This window comes from Anolis sagrei, chromosome 7 (assembly GCF_037176765.1).
Source record: "Anolis sagrei isolate rAnoSag1 chromosome 7, rAnoSag1.mat, whole genome shotgun sequence".
Taxonomy (NCBI): domain Eukaryota; kingdom Metazoa; phylum Chordata; class Lepidosauria; order Squamata; family Dactyloidae; genus Anolis; species Anolis sagrei.
The window spans coordinates 29,229,190-29,250,324 of record NC_090027.1 but is presented as its reverse complement, the minus strand read 5'-3'; the positions used below and the strand labels follow the sequence as shown (position 1 = coordinate 29,250,324).

At 41.8% G+C, this 21,135-nt stretch overlaps 1 protein-coding gene across 6 annotated transcripts in view; it reads right to left on the bottom strand.

Moving 5' to 3' along the window:
* IGSF9B (immunoglobulin superfamily member 9B) overlaps positions 1 to 21,135 on the bottom strand; it is a 167,803-nt gene that overhangs the window by 26,374 nt on the left and 120,294 nt on the right. For 5 of the 6 annotated variants that reach the window (XR_010910245.1, XM_060787082.2, XM_060787086.2 and 2 more), the window contains exons 9-15: positions 16,891 to 17,031; positions 15,946 to 16,062; positions 11,945 to 12,095; positions 8,518 to 8,641; positions 4,133 to 4,308; positions 3,322 to 3,548; positions 267 to 351 (exon numbers count right to left, since the gene is read on the bottom strand). Coding sequence is in view for 5 of the 6 variants with exons in the window: in XM_060787082.2 (XP_060643065.2) it covers positions 267 to 351; positions 3,322 to 3,548; positions 4,133 to 4,308; positions 8,518 to 8,641; positions 11,945 to 12,095; positions 15,946 to 16,062; positions 16,891 to 17,031 (1,021 nt within the window). In the remaining variant the exon portion in view is untranslated. The remainder of the gene's footprint in view (positions 1 to 266; positions 352 to 3,321; positions 3,549 to 4,132; positions 4,309 to 8,517; positions 8,642 to 11,944; positions 12,096 to 15,945; positions 16,063 to 16,890; positions 17,032 to 21,135) is intronic. The other variant, XM_060787083.2, reaches the window with a different exon arrangement.

The following is a 21,135-nucleotide window of genomic DNA, read 5'->3' as shown; positions in this document are numbered from 1 at the left end:
ATAGATGCCTTTCTATAGAAGGCAGAGGGCAATTTAGAAAATATTAAAACTGCACTGCTAATACAGTGAAAGATATTTCCCAAAATAGCAAAGAGGGACTTTGTTGGAAACATTCAGTAGTAAACAAACAAGCACACAAACAAAAAAATTGACTGGATCCAGGCTGTTCATTTTCAATGAAAAAAGTAAATGAAAGGCCTTTCCTCCATCTGAAAGGGAGAACACTTCTCAAGGGAGAGTATTCTAAAGAGAAAACACTTCCTCACCTGTGCTGGATACACCGGCAATGTTGCTGGGTTCACTAATGAGGTCTTGCATGACAGCCAGAACTCGGAATTCATACCATGTGTCCTATAATATTTAAAATAAATACATCATTAATGCCAGCCAGCTGCCCTTAATGTAGCAGAGATGAAGTGCATTTATATTGTTGTTGTGTACTTTGAAGTGTTTTCTGTGATGGTGACCCAATCACAGGGTTTTCTCAGCAAGATTTGTTCAGATTTGTCCTTGCCTTCTTCAGAGACTGAGGGACTGACTTGCCCAAGGTAAACTAGGAAGGAGCCATGGTTAAGCAGGAATTTGAACCAAAGTCGAACTACTATACCATACTCTGTATTTCTGTACAACTCCATTCATTGTACTAGCTACAACCTTTCCTGAGTCAGCTTGCCTAGGCAACCATCACCCATACTTTAGTGAAATTGTGTCTCGACGAATGCAAAGTGCTTGGTGTGAAGACTGCCTGGTAATTTCAGATGGCTCAATATGGGACAGCTAAGATGCCAGCTAGTAAATGATAAATAGCATCAAGGTCATGCATCCTGATACTGAAAACACATTTCAAGGTGTTGGTTTTAACTAGTTTCCATTCCCTCCCTTTTTTAGGGAAGAGTGTGACTACATATCTTTTCAAACTTGCTGTTCAAACTCCTTTGATGTTTACTGATTATTGTACCATATTTTCCAGCATATAAGACAACTGGGAGTATAAGACGACCCCAACTTTTCCAGTTAAAATATTGAGTTTGCATCAGATTTGATTTCAATATGGTAACTTTCCTATTACTGTACCTCCTTCTCTGCCTCTCAGATCTCGCACATGCACACCTGCACCACTTCACTGCAGTCTTCTGGAGCGAGATCTGAGCGGCAGAGGAGGAGATGTGGTAATAGGATACAAGGGTGGGCCAGACAGGTAAAAGAGGTGTGTTTTTCTGGGCCCAGAGCCACTCTATCTCTTTTTTTCCATACCCCGGGCGCCCCGGACGCCTGCAGCTTGCTCCGCCCTTCACTTACACCTTCCCGGTGAGGCGCCCCTTCACCTCACTATCGGGACCGCATTAAGTCCACGAATCTGATGAATGGACTTTCTTCTACTGTACTTGTACAGCATCGCCCTTAATGCTTTCATATAGTCACTGCATACGGCAGGGATGCGGCCACTGCCATTTTTGAACTCCCCCCACAATATGCAGCAACTACAGTTTCTCCAATCTGGATTGGAAGTTTCAGCACCCGCTCTATGAGACGACTCCCAGCATATAAGATACTCCCGCATATAAGATGACCCCTGACTTTTGAGAAGGTGTTCTTGGGTTAAAAAGTAGTCTTATATGTAGTCTGATGATTTGAGTTACTGGCCAATTCATTTTAATTTGTTTCTAATTTTCTTTTAATTAGGTTTGTTAGTTGCAGTGAGCACTATTTTTTTGGTGGAAAGTCAGGAAAAAATGTAATTAATAAGAAAAAGATTGCCAATGAAAAGACAAACACTATCACTAATCATGGCAACAGATGGCTCATGCGCATACACACACACATCTATCCATCCACCCACCCATACATAACCCTTTCTCTATGTGAGAAAAGGAAGTGTCTTTACATGTGGAGGGAAATTTGTCACCATTTGGCACTACAGTATGGTAATCAGGTCACTGCATTTGTGATGAAGGCAGAAAACACAATATAAATCTGATTCAGAATCTGGGATCAGGTGTAACCACAGACCTCAGTGAAGCTTCCCCAAAGACTGTTTCAGACATGCAAGCACATCACTTGATTACTGAACATTTCCATTTTTCCCCTTTATTACAATATTATTAATACTCTGCCTTTTGGATCTTGAAAGGGTCCCCAAGGCAGCTTCTAACATTAAAAATACATCATGTACACAGAAACAATCATCATCATAAAAGGAAGCAAAAAGCATTAGATGATCCACTCAGCAGGGAGGAACTTAAACAAACCAAAATGATGGCAGAACAAATAAGTCTTAAGACTTGTCGCCTGAATTTTTTGAAGCCAAAACGGATGGGGAAAACTGGGTATGAACATTTCTTTTTATTTTTCATTTGCTCTGGGATTACTTAAACATGCAAATTACAACTGCTTTTGTTATATGATGAACATTCATTTGTATATCAGTCTTAGCTTTCACACTGAAAATCCCACTCAGTGGTTGGATTTTTTAGAAGTGATGACCAAGTGTTCAGTAACAGAGGATAAGTTGGGATTCAAAACACAGCAATGCCAGTTTGGAATATAAGCACACAAACGGATCTTACAATACCTTAGATACTAAATGAAAGAACAAAGTTGGTAGTGTAAACCTTTGAAGACTAAACCTACTTTCTCAAGTTGACGTTCTGGGGAACCAGTTGGGTGTTGCTCAAGAGTTTATGGAGGAAGCATATTAATTGGGCTCAGGTTAATATACTGGAAAGATTGCTGGTTTCATATTTCTTTCCTAAACAGGATGGCACATTGACCATTCATCTCAGAGAAGTGTGTTATTATTTTCCTTCCCAAGACACTGTTTTCCCAAAAGCCTAAGAAATTCTGAGCTCTACTGTGGATCCTCTCTTCTCCAAAGGTTTGAAGACAGGTTCTGGAATGTAGTCTGTGCAACCTGCAGAACAAGCCCATCAGATTTCATTGTTGTCCTCAGAGAGCACCGAGGAATACACTCAACAATCTCAATGACTTCAAATCTCAAAGAAAGGTCAGTCATTAGATGTATAAAACTTCTATGGATGCTTGTATGTCATTAACAGCATTCTCATTGAGAATGTTGTTGAGCTCTAGAATTTATTCTTCCTCAAATTTGGGTCCCTATGCAATATCAGACTAACCTAACAATTATCCAAGACTAAGCAAACAAATAAATAAATCCAAGACTATTGGCCATGCTGGATGGGGGCTGATGGCAATTGGAGTACAACCATATTTGAAAATGGCTGTGGGTATAAGTAAATCCAAGGCTTCCAGAAGACAGTTTGAAGGCCACTTTCTGTCAAGAAAATCTCCATGTCCTCTTACCTGAGTCAAATCCTTGGCAAAAAATTCACTGTCGCTTCCCAAGATGGCATCATCTAAAATCTCCCATCGTTCTCCTATTCGAAATTCCATGACATAGCGGTCAATTGGGAAGCTGTGGTTGGCTGGAGGAAGCCATGACAACAGGACTCCTTGCTGTGTCCGATTGGCAGTTAGGCACCTTGGTGGAGTAACCAGCACCAGGGGTTCTGGAGTTGTGACAGGGAATGCTGGAAGAAAGTGGTGGAGGAGAGGAAAACCAGACATTTTAACACCAGATGCAAAAAGAAATACCTTTGGATAGGGAGCAGATGCATTTTTCCTAAACTGGACAGATTCTGTGTTTTATACTTGCTAGGTAGCATATCCAGAAAATTGGTTGGATATGGCTCATTTAGAATCATGGAATCATAGAGTTGGAAGAGACCACAAGGACCATCCAATTCAACTCCTTGCCATGCAGAGCATACATAGTCAAAGCACCCTAACATGGAAACTACCCTTCACTCTAATGGTCTTCCAGAAGCTATGCCAGGCTTTGCCAGTCCTTTCTTTGCCTGATTAATCACACCTTGGCATAACTTCCTGGTGCTTGCTCTCAGCCAAAATTAAACATACTAACATAGCTCCATGTACTCATTCTTTTTCCTGCACCGCCAAAATATACACTACAAGATTCTCAAGTTATATTATTATTTACATTTAAGTTTATTACTAAGACAAATAAAGATTTCATATTTGGAAACGAGGAAAAGACTTGCTAATATATGTCTAGAGAAATTTTACAATCAAGGATCTTGCCTCCAGGGCTCACCTAAAGTGTTCACAGTGACCACCTCACTGAAGGAACTTGTGCCCAGCTTGTTTTGGGCCAAGACACTGAACTGGTAGGCAGTCTCTGGTTCTAGATTCTCCATGATCATCCAGCTGGGACCAGCTGGTGCAGGAAGAGAGAGCCAGTCGTGAGGTCCAAATTGTGCCCGCTTCATCCTGGCAAGATAGAAGAAAGACAATCCAAGGGCTGGGTTCTTTGGAAGGAAAGCATCAAAGAGAACAAGAAGGAAGGAAGGAAGGAAGGAAGGAAGGAAGGAAGGAAGGAAGGAAGGAAGGAAGGGCAGAGAGAAAAGAGAGAGACAACCCCTTAATGAACAATGGAACAGCTTGGGGAATGGACCCAGGGACACCCAGGACTCTGCTAAAAAAATAAACACATACATAAACATTCTGCATCAAGAAAACCCATGACAGGGAAAGCTGGATTCTGGGACTCAAAACAAATCCAGCATATTTGCATGTTTGCTCTCAGTTTGAAGTTACAAGGAGAAGAAAGAGAGCCCTAATCCCATGCGCTCTGACCTCCATGAGTCTTAGTTTAGTCCTGCAATTTCAAGAAGTGTTGGCCATATTATTTTCAGATATAACTTGTATAAACTTGCTTTAAAAAATGAAACCTAAAAAGTGTAAGAAGTTGAATTCATCAACCAACACAGTATTCTAGTCCATAGCTTTTCTACAGTCAGGTTTCACACACACACATACCTTTGGTACCAAAAGGACTATGAGCAAATGGACTCCAACAGTGGACAATTTACAATACATTATTTACTCAAACTGAATATGGCCCAAAGTGTTCAAATTTTTAAACCCGCCATTTTCTTCCCTTATAGAACAAAGGACAGTCACTATATCTTGTTTCTTGAGAACTGTCATGTTTTCTGGAGGCTTTTGGAAACATGGTTAAATATGTGGAAGACTGCAGAACTGCAGAGCATAGTACCTGTTTGTTCGCCCCTATCCAAAAGGGTGTTGTTTTGTAACTTGCATAAGAGACAAAGAATTAATCCAGTTTCTGCTGCTATTCTAAACCTCAACACTGTCGATTCCACTGAAAGGGGGATGTTCAATGAAGTTATGAAAGCCCTCAACATAGCAATAATGATCAGAAATGAAATGTTTTCAACCAGTCATTCTGCTGCTTCCTGTCGATATATTTTCAACTTGTCAGACTCTGATTATATGCCATGGCAAATCTAAACATTTATTATAGCTGGTCCTCTCCACGGCACAATGCCAACCCTGCTAATAGACAGGCAGGTGGAGTCTAGGCTGATCCATATGTCATCAGCAGGTCTGCCAAATTAACCACACAACTGAATTCTGCCTTCAGCTAAGCTCACCTGTGCAGCAGGCTCAGTAAACAATGTATCCAAAAGTCCATTTCATTCACTCTGGACACATTCCATGCCCTGCTGATGCCAAGGGAACTGAAGGCAAACCATTGAAACAAAGAAACAGGATAGCCAAGCTACCTGAAAACTCTCCTTTGTACCATCTATTTCACAACATCTTTTGACCCACTAAAACTGTTTGAACAAAATAGAAACTATTGGCAGAAGTAGGTGCAAGTTCTTAAGAAGAAGCCAGGGCAGTATCCAGGTAACTCGCCAAAAGCCAGGCAATGCAGAATTGTGTGTCCAGACACACATACAGAGAGTTTGGGCAACAGCACAAGTCATCTATGCCAAACAATTGTTAGGCTCCATCAGCTGGTTAAGGGCAGGCATATGATTTGTTTACACAAGTTAAAAAAAAAACCTATACTACCCATGAATCCAATGCTAACAGATTCCATGATGCATGGGGACATTTGGTAGGTACCTGGAGGTTTTCCCCCTTAACCTGACTGCTCTGCACTAAGCAAAGCTAGGGGAAATTCCAGGGTTTGCAGGACACTCCAGATTATCTGTGGGTTTTGCAGCCATGTGGACAACTGGATTGGGTCCATTTTGGTCCAATCCATTATCCACTGCTGCCATAACTTTTATTTTATTTATTTATTTCACACATTTCTACTCCGCCCTTCTCAACCCCCGAGGGGGGACTCAGGGCGGCTTACAAAAGGCACAATTCGATGCCAGCAAAACAGATAATAAGATAAAACCTATATCAACAACTATTATAAAACAATTAAAACAATCCAGTTATACATCACAATTAATAAAAACCAATCTAATGATCAACGTTCGCCAAGCTCAGAATCTGTAGTTCATTCCGCATTGTCAAATCCTATCCAATTCTAGTCGTCATTGTCTTTTGTCTGTCTGCCAGATTACCCAAAGGCCTGGTCCCATATCCATGTTTTTAGTTTCCTTCTAAAAGAGAAGAAGGATGTTGAATACCTAATTTCCCCGGGAAGCGAATTCCACAGGCAAGGGGCCACCACCGAGAAGGCCCTGCTCCTCGTTCCCACCAATCTCACTTGTGATAGAAGTGGAGCTGAGAGCAGGGCCTCCCCAGAAGATCTTAAACTCTGAGGCAGGACGTAGAAAGAGATGCGTTCGGACAGGTACACTGGGCCGGAGCCATATAGGGTTTTGTAGGTCAAAACCAGCACTTTGAATTGTGCTCAGAACTGGATTGGCAGCCAGTGGAGCTGACATAACAGAGGGGTGGTATGTTCCCTGTATTACACTCCGGTGAGTAATCTGGCCGCCGCCCGTTGGACTAATTGAAATTTCTGAACAGTTTTTAAAGGCAACCCCATGTAGAGTGCGTTGCAGTAATCTATTCGGGATGTAACCAGAGCATGGACCACTGTGGCCAGATCTGACTTCCCAAGGTACGGGCGCAACTGGCACACAAGTTTTAATTTTTCCCTGAATTGATCAGCAGAGGGAAAGGATGAGACATCCTCATGTTGCCAGGAGGAGGGGAATCAGCTTGGAACCAAAATGACAGATTTAATAAGGAGGCAGCCCGCCATTCCTTCTCATTTCCACTGTTGGGAGCATCTTATGCAGGCCAGGGTCAAAAACACACATTTTGCTCTTCTATCAGGTTACCCTATCAAAAAGAAACAACAAAAATGTCACAATTTTTGCAACAGTGTGATTTTTTGAAAAAAGCCAAGAAAGCTGGCAGCAAGCAGAAGAAGCAGCTGGCTGCTCTCCTCCAAGGTGAGATGGGACTCACAGAAGGAAGGCAGCTTAATCATTCCTTCTCAAGGACATTTTGATCACAGAGGCAGCTGTATGAATGCTGTTCTCTAAGCCTATTCCCTCCATTGGTCTGGATTCCTCCCTCCCTTTCTCGCCCTTTTCTGTCTCTCTCCCTGCTCCCTTCGACACACACTTCCTTCTCATCGCCTTCCTTCCTTCTTCCTCTCTTTCTGTCTTTCTACACAATCCATTGCCCTCTACTTCCCAAGCTCCTCCATTCCACTCTGTCCATGTTTATTATGAGAAAAGCATATCCAGTCTATCCCATATCAGTACACTCCATCTGGTCAAATTAGAACAGGGGAGAGGGTAGGAAAGAAGGGAGGGGGAAAGAGAAAGAAAGAACAGGGGGAACAAACAAAAGAAAGACAGATGCCCCCAAGGACCCAAAAGGAGGAACATGACTGAAATGCAGAAGGTCATTGTCAACGTGGCACTTCTGTCGGAGTCAGGAGAGGGACGGAATATCAATCAGCTCAGAGGCAGAGCGGGAGATCAGCCTTTCTGCTACACTGTCCAATTCACAAGGCAAGAAATCTGCTGCAGTAGCATTTCAGCATCTGACCACTTTGCCCAAAGACTTGAGAAAGCAGGAAAATGCCTTTTACTAGGTCAAGAATATTTGTCTGCAGCATTTTTCTGGGTCTCAGGCCTCACCTGCTACTTAGTCCTTTATTTTAATGGTTTGTCAACCACAGAACTTACACCAGGTGCCTCCTGCATGCAGCATGGGTGGATATTGAGTTCCTGGCATTGAATTATGCTTCCCTCCTCTTGACAAGCAAACAAGAGCCAATTACGCTGATAAAATCTCATCCACTTGGACCCTAAACTGCTCCTGATCAATACCCGAGCAAAAGGTTTTGAGAAATATTACACAGTATGTTGAGCTTCATCATGGTAGAAATTAAGGTATAACCGCAATACATCAAATCAACCCATTTCTATGGCAAATGGAGCCGCCACAGGGAAGTCCTATGTTGGGCTATTACTGTAAACAAGAGCCAAGGTCTGAGATCTTCCATAGAAGAGAAGTCCACCTACAGCTGCTCTCTTCTTTGTTCTTCAAGAATATGACCAATATCCAAGCAGGTCAGGCTCATTCTAGTGAACCGAGCCTGAGGACGTCACAGCCTACTCCAAGCTCTGGCCAAAGAGGAAAGAAAAGAAACAGAGAGCAAAGCATGCTGGGATGACTCACAGAGGGCCGTACCAAACTGAGAATGTCTGTTCATATCCGCCATCATAGCCCGGCTCCCAGGAAACGTTGGCAGAGTTCATGGAGACGGAGATGCGCACATTGCCCGGAGCATGAGGGCTTGTGCCTGAAAGAAGAGGAAAATAAACATTATGATTGTCAATACGAATATTCTGTGGTTTACATCAGGCTTCCCCAAGATAATAATAATAGTAATAAAACTTTATTTATACCCTGCCACCATCTCCCCGAAGGGACTTGGGGTGGGTTACATGAGGCCAAACCCATCAAATACAAATACAACAGTACATCAACAAATAAGCAAGCAAATAAAACAATATAAATAATACAGTTGAACATATAAGCAATAACACACAAAAGATTTAAAAACATTATGGCATGGCCAGATGTAGATTAAAATTTTAAAACCCTGGACATGTACAAAGTAGGGTATGTCTATGCATGGGGGTTTTAAAGATATGGGGGATCAATCCAACTGATAGATAAAGTGCTTCAGAGGACATATGGAAGGAAATTGGTCAGATCAGGCATTATTTCCTTCATTCAGGGAAGGCACACTGGAACAGCCATGTTTTCAAGCTCCTCCTAAAGACTGCCAAGGTGGGGGCTTGTCTGATATCTTTAGGTATAGAGTTCCAGAGTTGGGGGGCCACCATAGAGAAGGCCCTCTCCCTCGTCCCCACCAATCACACCTGCGAAGGGGACGGGAGTGAGAGCAGGGACTCTCCAGATGATCGAAGAGATTGTGTGGGTTTGTAAACAGAAATGCGGTCACACAGGTAGGCAGGTCCCAAACCATTCAGGGCTTTGTAGGTAAGGCCCTTCACCTTGAATTGGGACCAGAAGATGAACAGCCAAAGGAACTCCTTAAACAGGGGGGTTGACCACTCCCTGTAAGATGCTGTCCTCTAGATCTGCAATTTACATAACCCATAGCCTTAATTTACATAATCCATGACCTGTTATTTAGAACTAGGGTAGATCCATTGGATTAATGGTAACTTGATAAATGAACACAACTTTTTCACTGGGTCAATTGTTCTATTGTAATTTGGACTAACAATAGGATTCAGGCCAAAAAGAAAATTCTACAAAGCACTGATTTTGCCATTTTGTATATGGGATACCATTTTAATACACCATGGCATATAATGGGACTTGTGAATCCATAGATTTAGATATCCAGTAGATACCAAGGGCCCACTTGATCTATGTTGGGCTCTGTCAAGTATTGAGATTGAAGCAAAATATCCCTCCAATAACAAACATTACAGGGAAAGAAATGTGATATGCTTGGCAGGAAAAGAAGCTTTTGTTTTCAGTGCATATACAGACATCATCAAAAAAAGACAAACAAATAAAAAGAGAGAAAAGGGACATATATTAGGAGCACATTCGCTGGAGCATGAAATTAAAGGGAAACATTGCTATTCTCTTCTTGGGAACCGTTCCTGACTAATGCCTTATGCCTACATAGTATTTGCCGTAGACATCATCCAAGAGATATGAGCTTCTTTAGCACAGAGAAGCACATCACCTCCATCCATTTATCCCTTAGTCTCTCTATTGACATGGGGGCTGAAGTAATTGACTCCTAAAGAAGTCAGAAGGACCAGGCAATGTAATACAAAGGATCCATAAAACAAGAAATGAGATATATTGGTAGAATAGATCCTAAGACGCTATTCCATCTCCTCCATCCAAAACAGAGGGTAATTGATTGGTGTATTTCAGTGGTTCTCAACCTGGGGTCCCCAGATGTTTTTGGCCTACAACTCCCAGAAATCCTAGCCAGTTTACTAGCTGTTAGGATTTCTGGGAGTTGGAGGCCAAAAACATCTGAGGACCCCAGGTTGAGAACCACTGGTGTATTTGTCTTTAATGTGGACAGCAACATGACATTTTCTGATCTCTCTCTATTTACTTTCAGCAAAATCTCTGTTCTTCTACCAGGTTTGTATTCTCTTCCAAATTAGAAATTAGTTCTGTTATTTTCATGGTAACTTCAGTAAAGACAGCATGGTATAGTAGTTTGAGTATTGGACTAGGACGCTGAGAGACCAAAGACACTGGATGATCATAGGCAAATTACACCCTCTGGGCCTAAGAAGAAGGCAAAGTCCTTGCATAAGTCTCGTCAAGAAAACCCTAGAACTGGGATGCTATAAGTCAGAATCAACTTGAAGTCTCATAACATGGTAACAGTAATGTCTAGCAATTTTACTTGTTTTTCAACATGGACCCAAAAATGGAGATTCCACCCCTTGGGAAGAAAAAAAAACTCTGCATATAGAACTTGTCAATTGTGCAAAAGAGAGAGAAAGAGAGATCACTATTCACACAAGTACTGCCATTTCTCAATGTATGTTTCATCCCTATTTCCTTTTCTTAATCTAGTCTTTTTCTTCTTTACTACTCTCAGATGCATTCTAACAAGCCACCATGAGCTCTCCATGGAAATTCTTGCTGAATCTCCTCAGTGCTTATCTTATAATTCCATCTGTCTTGTCCTTGCTGCCAGACTGTACTTTCATTCTTTCAGTCTTCTTTAGGCTCTCTGCCTCTCCTCGGGTTTTCATTTAGACATTTTTCTTTGCAGACAGTTCCCTGAACATTGCCATCACATGCAGTGGTGAGAGATCTGTGAACCTCTTCATCCACCAAAGCAGATTCAATTTGAGCATCCCTTATCCAGTATTCCAAAATCTGAAATATTCCAGTTATGGGAGTTGTTGTAAAGGTAAAGGTAAAGGTTTTCCCCTGACATTAAGTTCAGTCGTGTACGATTCTGGGATGTGGTGCTCATCTCCATTTCTAAGCGGAAGACCTGGTGTTGTTCGTAGACACCTCCAAGGTCATGTGGCTTGCATGACCTCATGGAGCGCTGTTACCTTCCCACTGGAGTGGTACCTATTGATCTACTCACATTGCATGTTTTCAAACTACTAGTTTGGCAGAAGCTGGAACTAACAGCAGAAGCTCATGATGCTTCCCAGATTTGAACCTGTGGCCTTTCGGTCAACAAACTCAACAGTTCAGTGGTTTAACCCACTGCATCACCAAGGGCTTCCCGCCAGTATTGTAGTTTGGTAAACAGAAACAGCATGATTTGGAAGAGATTCTAAAGACTATATGAAACTACACCTGCCATGATTCCATATAATTGAGTCATGGCACTTAGAGTGGTGGCAAACTGTATTAATTCTACAGTGTAGATGCACCCACAGAGAACAAGTAGTAATTAAAGGTTATTTGAGCACTACACAAAGATGAAAGCCATCATAGGTCATTGTTCACCTATCTTAAGAGTATAGGACTTCAGGAGGCAAAAAACAAAGCAAAACCCAGCACCTCCAACTTACAAGGCAATGCAAGTGCCCACAAACTTTCCGCATCTTCCCGTACCTACCAATGACTGTCAGATGAGTGCTAGCAGTTATGCTTGTGACTATGTTGGTAGCGACACATTCCCATTCTCCGTGGTCATCCTTGCTGAGAGATCGGAATTGGAGGCTGCCGCTTGGAAGAGTGTTGTGCTTGCTTCTACTGGGCTTCCCTACCTTGGTCAAACAACAGAGAAAGCACAGGGGAAGGAAGGAGAGAGAAAGATGGGAGGGAAAAACATAACTCAGAGGCATGTTTCAAGGGTGAGTTAACAATATGCCAGCAGGGTTGCCACACATTGGAGGGAACCTGGCCCTATGCATCTATCAAACATGGCTGAATCATTGGCCAGAGAACAAGTTCCCAGAGGACAATCTGGACAGGTAAGGGACATGTAGAAAGAGCAGCATACAACGGGATTGGGTGAGGACTTCAGAACCAGAAAAGATTTAAACAATTCCAGAAAATGTTAAAGAAATAGGTAGTCAGGACATGGAAATAATCAGGGATGTTCAACAGATAAAAGGGGTTCTGAATGGGTAGTAGCCAGTTGCAAAGAAGTAATTGTCTTCTTCCAGAAAAGCTGCAGAAGACAAATAAATCTATGGGAAATGCAACCTATTGTCCTCAGCCTTGCATGTCCTTTTAAAAATATACAGTTAGAATGCCTGTAGTCCACCAATGTGCATACAAAACTGTGTTTTTGGTTGTATTGAATTTTGCCTTGTAAACCGCTTCAAGTCGCCGGAAGGCTGAGAGGGCCGTATACAAAAATAGTAAATAAATAAATATAAAACCAGAGTTCAGATTCAGGATCTCTTAACAATTAAAGCGCAAACCAATCAATGTTGAAATTGTATTGCCGAAGGCTTTCATGGCTGGAATCACTAGGTTCTTGTGGGTTTTTTCGGGCTATAGGGCCATGTTCTAGAGGCATTTCTCCTGACGTTTCGCCTGCATTTATGGCAAGCATCCTCAGAGGTAGTGACCTCACTACCTCTGAGGATGCTTGCCAAAGATGCAGGCAAAACGTCAAGAGAAATGCCTCTAGAACATGGCCCTATAGCCCGAAAAAACCCACAAGAACCTAATGTTGAAATTGCTTTTTTAAAAATTCAACTCTTCTGGAAGAAGACAAGTATTGCTTTGCTGATCTAGGGGCCCTTCCAGACAGGCCCAATATCCCGGGATCTGATCCTAGATTTTCTGTTTATCCCAAATTATCTGTGCAGACACATATAATCCAATTTAACGCAGCAAACCTGGGATCAGAACCTGAGATATAGAGCCTGTCTGGAAAGACTCTAGGTATATCTTGGCCCTATATCCTTTGCACCGTTTCCAAATAGTAAGCCTATATAAGGTTACCTACTTGAAAGTAGTGAGTGGCCCAAGTAGCAGAGCACAATCTACCTTCTTTCTTCTCAATGTTTTTCAAAAGGATTAAAAAAAAAAGGCATCCACCTTTTCCTACAAAGCATGAGCAACACTGGGTTGTTGTAGGTTTTTCGGGCGTATGCCCTTCCACAAACACCAGTATCACCTTTCGTCCATGTCCCAGCATTATTTCCAATTTTAACTCTACATTTGGCCTTCCCACTGTTTTTAACTGTGTGTTGTCTAATTGATAATGTTGTATATTTTATGGTCTATGTTTTTTAATTGTTTGTATTGTTGTTATTATTGCTTGTATTGTTGTGTTTTGGGCTCGGCCTCATGTAAGCCGCACCGAGTCCCTTGGGGAGATGGTAGCAGGGTACAAATAAAGTCTTATTATTATTATTATAAATTATATGACCATGTTCTAGAGGCATTCTCTCCTGACGTTTCACCTGCATCTATTGCAAGCATCCTCAGAGATGAATAAATAACATATTACAGGCAAAATGTCAGGAGAAAATGTCTCTAGAACATCGTCATATAGCCCGAAAAACCTACAACAACCCAGTGATTCCAGCCATGAAAGCCTTCGACAATACTTATGAGCAATAGTTCTCACCTAGTTCCTACGAACTATGAGCCATGGAATTCTAATATCTGTGCTCGTTTATGTTCTAAATCAGTAGAGGGAGCTATGAGGCCATGGATTTCTCTTGCTTTCTCCTATCAATAGCATAGCCTTAGGCAAATGTAGAGGGTTGTACTTTGCTTGGGGCAACAGTTTTGCTGCAGCATTAGGATGGGAAGTCTCCCCTCCCCATTGGTCATTATGGGCCACTTCTGCTGCTCATTGACAAAAGAAAATATCAGTACTGAGGAGAGGTCAAGGTGACCAAAGTGGTATTCAAGGAAATCCAAGCAGAACCTCAGTTACACCAGCAAAGTTCCTTTTTGACCCATTGTACAAGGAGATATTCAATACCTTTTTGGGCATTGACTTTGCACTTAATGAACAAATGGCACCCTGAGGTTTTGGGGTGCTATCTACTGCCATCTTGCCATTGATTAGTTAAGATATAGTTGAAACATACTGTAATATAAAAAATAATCTTACACCCTTGTTTTCCAAGGATTTGTAAAATATTTTTAAAGCTATGCTTGATATTTATAATAATGATTTTTTTAATTTGGCCCACGGTTTATTCCATTGCATTGTGAAGGCCATTGGCTGTGTAGTTTAAAGTTTATTTATTTATTTACCACATTTAGATACCGCCCCTCTCAGTCCAGAGGCGACACAGAGCGGGTCACAATTGGCAACAATTTAATGCCTCAACAATCATAACAGACTGTTTTACTGTTTTAATGATTGTTCTACTGTTTATGGATGTATTTTAATTTGGTTTATGTCTAACTGTAATTGTATAATTGTAATTGTTTGTGCTGGCATTGAATTTTGCCGTTACCTATGTGGAAACCGTTTTGAGTCCCCTTCGGGGTGAGAAAAGCGGTATACAAATACTGCACATAAATAAATAAATAAATAAATAAATAAATAAATAAATAACAAATAAAACCATCATAAAATACCATTAAAACATTAGCATACAATATAAGAATATAAAAACCGTACAAAGCCTTAAAAGCAGTATCGTGAGCGTCTCCATGTCAAGTCATTATTCAATTGAGTCATCAAGTGGTTCCATGATTTCGTATACCTATGTCGCATTTGGGAAGGCCTGCTCTTCAAAAAGTCAAGAGGGAGGGGGCTATCTTAGAATCATAGAATCATAGAACCATAGAGTTGGAAGAGACCTCATGGGCCATCCAGTCCAACCCCCTGCCAAGAAGCAGGAATATTGCATTCAAATCACCCCTGATAGATGGCCATCCAGCCTCTGTTTAAAAGCTTCCAAAGAAGGAGCCTTCACCACACTCCGGGGCAGAGAGTTCCACTGCTGAACAGCTTTCTCTCACAGTCAGGAAGTTCTTCCTCATCTTCAGATAGAATCTCCTCTCTTGTAGTTTGAAGCCATTGTTCCGCGTCCTAGTCTCCAGGGAAGCAGAAAACAAGCTTGCTCCCTCCTCCCTGTGGCTTCCTCTCACATATTTATACATGGCTATCATATCTCCTCTCAGCCTTCTCTTCTTCAGGCTAAACATGATCTTATATCCCTAGGCAGGGCGCTCCACAGTTGAGGGGCCACCACTGAGAAGGCTCTGTCTCTCGTCCCCACCAAATGCATCTGCAAGGAAGGCGGGACTGAGAGCAGGGCCTCCCCAGAAGATCTTAATGTCCTAGATGGTTTATAAGGAGATATATGTTTGGATAAGTAAGTTGGACTGAAACCGTTTAGGGGTTTATAGGCTAAAGCCAGCACTTAGGATGATACTGTACACTGGCAGAAAGGAGCAAGAAAAGGGAAGGGGTGAAGAGCAGTTCATCTTGCAGAGACAGCTGTTGCTAAGGTGTCTGCAGTTTCTAAGGCTTTCTTGCGAGGAGCTGGAACAGGGCAGCAGTGGTACAGCCCGAAGCAAAGCAGCTGAACATGCCATTTGCTCTTGCCGTGACAGAGTGTGGATTCTCTACCTGCAATATTCATTAAAAGCCAAAGGTACTGCAGATTTTTCTGGCAGGCTGGGTACCTTTCTCCAGGTGATGACAGGAAAGGGGTCTCCTGAAGCGGCACAGGGTATCAGCAGCTCCCTCCCTGCCTCTTGTCTGTACTCCCAGCCTGGTAGCACCGTGAAATAGGGTGGGTCCTAGAGCCAGGAGGCAGCAGGGAAGGGGAGAAAGGAGGGAGAAAGGGGAAATAAATATCATTGAACCATTCTCGTTGAGCAAACAGCATGAAAAAGGACTCTGCCAACCAATTACAGAACTTTTAGCTGATTAATGAATGTGCCAAAAGCCATACAGTTAGTAGATTACATTGACATACATACAAGCAATGACCCGTGTAAATTCATGGATGGGAGGAAATGCAATAGTTCGCGTCTCTTTTTTTAGATAGTAACAGTGGTACTCTCTTATGCATTTTTGTTAAGGAGCCCCAGTGGCGCAATGGGTTAAACCCTTGTGGTGGCAGGACTGAAGACCGACAAGTCAGAGGTTCAAATCCAGGGAAAGTGCAGATGAGCTCTCTCTGTCAGCTCCAGCTCCCCATGCAGGGGCATGAGAGAAGCCTCCTGCAAGGATGGTAAAACACCAAAACATCCAGGTGTTTCTCAGGCAACATCCTTGCAGGTAGCCAATTATCTCACACCAGAAGTGACTTGCAGTTTCTCAAGTCACTCCTGACACACAAAAAAATGCATTTTGTTATCATTGAGTCAGTCTGATTATGGCCTCAGCACAATCCATTGATATAACAAATTGATATTGTGTGATTCTGCATGTCGTGTGTGCATGTGGAAATCACAAGCTCGGACCACTTACTTTTGGAAACTATAACTACCAAAATCTCCCAGTCAGCACAGTCAGAGGCTATACTGACTTGGGGACTGTAGGAGACCTAGTACCCAAATGTATATATTATGAAGTTTACTCATAAGCCTTTCAGAGCAGGAATTTAATAACAGGTGAGATACCTTCAGCACCAGTCGGGCAGGGGCGGATTGGCCCATTGTTCCCAGGGCATTATAAGGCACGCAGGTGTATGTGCCAAGCGCTTCTTCTGTTGCCTCTTCTATTCGAATTGAGCCATCTTCCATCAAATTCCAGCCAGAAAACTGTACAAACAAAAGAGAAGATTAGATGTTTTAAATGTTCCTGTGTCCTATGTAGTATATATGACACTCTCCAGGCACACACCTTTTTTGCTAAACTACTTCATTTAAGGTACATTAATTTAAATGTGGAAGTGCTCTAAAACATAATGGTACCATCCATTCAAGTGGCTGTTAAAATATTTAAGTAATACTTCTAATTTGCCAGAAGGTACGGTATAAAAGATTGGGACTTATTTGGCAATAAATCCCAACAGCTGTACACCAAATGTAAAAGGTAGGGGACTCTTTGAAGTATAAATCCCACACTGCCACCCTTTATAAATGATAGGAGATTATCTATTATCAAATCACAGAAGCTATACCACCACTTGTAAAGGAATGTGGCTTCTTTAATTAAAAATCAAAAGCTGAATAAGCTGGAACTATCTTCTGGCTGAAATACCTGTCAAAATAACTCTGGCTACCACCACAAATTAAAAGTAATATTAAGTCCTTGGCTTACTTGAGGTATCTTTAGGCTAGAATGTGCTGGATTTGCACTCAGGCTTGTGCTCTGAGGTAACAATGAGGACATTATTTTTTTAACATATACGTTGCCACCATTTAACCTTTTATTTCTTCAGGAAATGGCTTTAAATCTTCTCACACAGAGAGGCACACATGAGGCAGATGTTGTGAACAAATAACAATGTTGTTTATTTGAGAGAACTTGAATAAAACAGCCATTAAGCTTAGTTGTTTTAATGTTGAATAAAGTGTGTGGTTTCTTTAAACAGTTCAAAACTTAGTTGCACAAAACACTCCTCTATCCCTCCAGAAATTACTGAGAGTATTCCTCTCTGTCCAGCAATCCCAAACTCCTCACAGACAGTCCCTTTTACCCTGGATCTGTCACTCCACCTCCCCAGCTATCCTTACCAATAGCTGTAAATCTTCTCACTAACTAACTCTGCTGGCTAACTGACCAACTTCAGGCTTCCCTAACTTTTCTCTTCTTCACATCAAACTCTAACTCTTTCTTCTTTGACACCCAGACCCAATCTCCTTCTTCTTTGACACCCAGATGCAATCTGAGCTTTCAAGATTTTAAAACGTCCCCTTAAAGATATTTTTTTCCTTTTCTCAAGTTAAGCTCCACCCATTCTCTCCCAGCCAATCTCAAACTCCCCTCATTTCCCTCCAAGCTGCTCCTAAGCATGCTCCCTTCAGGAAATGAGATTCTAAGATGGGTGTCCCCTGGTACCCCTCCAAAATGGCTGCTGGACTTCCTGGGCCCACTTTTCTGAGTATTTCCTAGCCTAACAGGAAATGCTCAGATAGCAGAGTGCAACTACACACTGACTGAGATTGAACATCTGCTCTGGATGCATAGTTTCATGTCTTCCTAAAACCGCAAAGCAGTCAGTCTCGAGAAAAGGGCCCTTTCTGTTGTCACTTACCAAAGAGAAGGTGAAGAAAGAGGAGTCAGTTCAGACTACTGAAAAGCAAATAATGCTTGGGTGAAGAATGAAAGTGTAATCTCAGGTAGACTTCACCTATCTTTTCCTTCTCCCAGGAGCCCACAGAATGGTCATTCTCCTTCCCTCCTCTTTCCAACAACAATATTTCCATTTTAGAGATTTGAGATCCAGGGGATTCCTAAGACAAAATCCCTTGTCAACATTTTGGACTGCGTTTGCAGCCTTTTCATTTCTGTCAGTTGGGAGATGGTCAGTCCTCTTAATTGGCCTACTTGGATGGCACAGATGCATTGCTCCAGGCGAACACATTGACACAGAGCCCTGCTAATGAAATGTGGACAATTTCTCCTCTTGGCATCAGTTTGAATATAACTTAGGTCAGTAGTGTTCCACAGCCACAGCTATCTAATGGCTGTTTGCAAGTGCATGTAAAAAAAACATAAACAACACGTAAAAGGTTGTCCAATTATTCTCATTACCCTTACATCCAATGCATATAATTCACTAAAACTAATAAGGAAACCAAATCTAGCTTACATAGTTTTTTGAGCAAAGCATAATATGTTCCGGGCTTACTGTTTTGCAGGGGGGAAAATCAATTCTGGGGGATTTTGTCTTTAAACACAAAATGTATTGCAATAGTTTATCATTTTCTCAACAAAGCATCTTGACATACTGAGGCACCATTTCTCACTGAGGAGGAGAAAAAATGTGAACATCCTTTTCATCCCTAATCAGGCGTGAGTGTATTGCAATAGTTTATCATTTTCTCAACAGTGTCTTGATATACTGAGGCATCCTTTTTCACTGAGGGGGAGAAAAACTGTAGACATTTTTAAATCCCCATGGCAGATAGAATTTGTTTTAGTCTGGAATATTAGCATGGAAAGTGCAAAGAAGAAAGCGCAAAACCTGGGTTGCAGTTAAATATCCAAAAAGCCAAGATTATGGCAATAGAACTGATTGATAACTGGGAAATAGAGGGAGAAAACATGGAGGCAGTGACATACTTTGTATTTCTAGATGCAACGATTTCTGCAGACGCAGACTGCAGCCAGGAAATCAGAAGATGTCTTACTTCTTGGGAGGAGAGCAATGACCAATCTCGATAAAATAGTGAGGAGTAGTGACATCACACTGGCAATGAAGATGTGCATAGTTAAAGCAATTGTATTCCCCGTAGTCACCTACAGATGTGAGAGCTGGACCATAAGGAAGGCTGAGTGAAGGAAGATAGATGCTTTGGAACTGCGGTGTTGGAGGAAAATTCTGAGAGTGCCTTGGATCGCCAGAAGATCCAACCAGTCCATACTTCAGGAAATAAAGCCCGACTGCTCATTGGGCGGAAGGATAGTAGAGGCAAAGATGAAATACTATGGCCACATCATGAGAAGACAGGAAAGATGATAGAGAAGACAATTATGATGGGAAAATGGAAGGAAAAAGGAAGAGGGGCCGACCAAGTGCAAGATGGATGGATGGTATTCTTGAAGTGACTGGCTTGACTCTGAAGGAGCTGGGGGTGGTGATTGTCGACAGGGAGCTCTGGTATGGACTGGTCCATGAGGTCACGAAGAATTGGAAGCAACTGAATGAATAAACAACAACTATCAGTATGGAAAGGGTTCTTGCAGCACCTTAGCACCTGGGAGAAGTAAGTTGGTAACATAGTTTTCCTATACAGAGTCAGCTTATCAGATGCCTAGGAAGAGACCTTTAGGACAAACTTTGTGGGTGAATAGCCATAGAAATGCAAAACTTATGGATATGGTGATGAGGTGACAAGCTCCATTTTAATAATGGTCATATGGGGACAAAGATAGGAGGGAAGATCATGTCTAAAGCCAAGGTGTGTAGATCGCCATATGAATACCGGACAGAGTTATTGGAATATTATGAGATGCTGGTTGGGAACGGGAAAAAGGGATGTGATAAACTGGTCTGTCTTGGTTGAAGCATTAAATGGTGTTATACTATGGGTAGTGTGCCAGGAAACTATTGTCTCTGTAGCACTAAGGTGCTACAAGATCCCTTTTCATCCCTAGTCAGGGATGAACCCTTGAAGTTACCTATTGGAGTAGTCCAGACTAATACAGAAGTCTAGATGGGACACATGATGTAGAGAACACGGTTTTCTAGGCTTATGAGACAAATATCAGCAGGAACAGAAAAGATAAGGACTGTAGCCACAGTTAACAACATACTTACCACCAGAACCTTTATTGAACAGCCATTTATAAAACTATCCTCCATGAAGCCTATCTCACTACCCAAGATGTTCTGGAAGGTGTGGACACAGAGAGTGGTTTTGTCTGCTTGCTGAACAATGAAAATAAATCCAGATTTCTCATTATAGAAATTTATTCTAGAAATTATGGGAAACCCTATCACTGTAAACACTATAAATTTAGGCCTGTATAGAAATATCTCTAGGGGGATCCAAGGAGTCTTCAGAGTGGATTGTGCACCTGAGCATCACTGCCATGGTTGAAGCTGAAAGCCACATTGTTAGATTTTCGCTCACTCTCCCTGCAATTTGAAACAGTCAGAATATCGTCTTTAAGCTGTGAATATTTAAAGAAACTCTAAATATTGAAGATTTTGTTTAAATATTTAAAAGAATGAAGTCCTTGATAGGATTTCT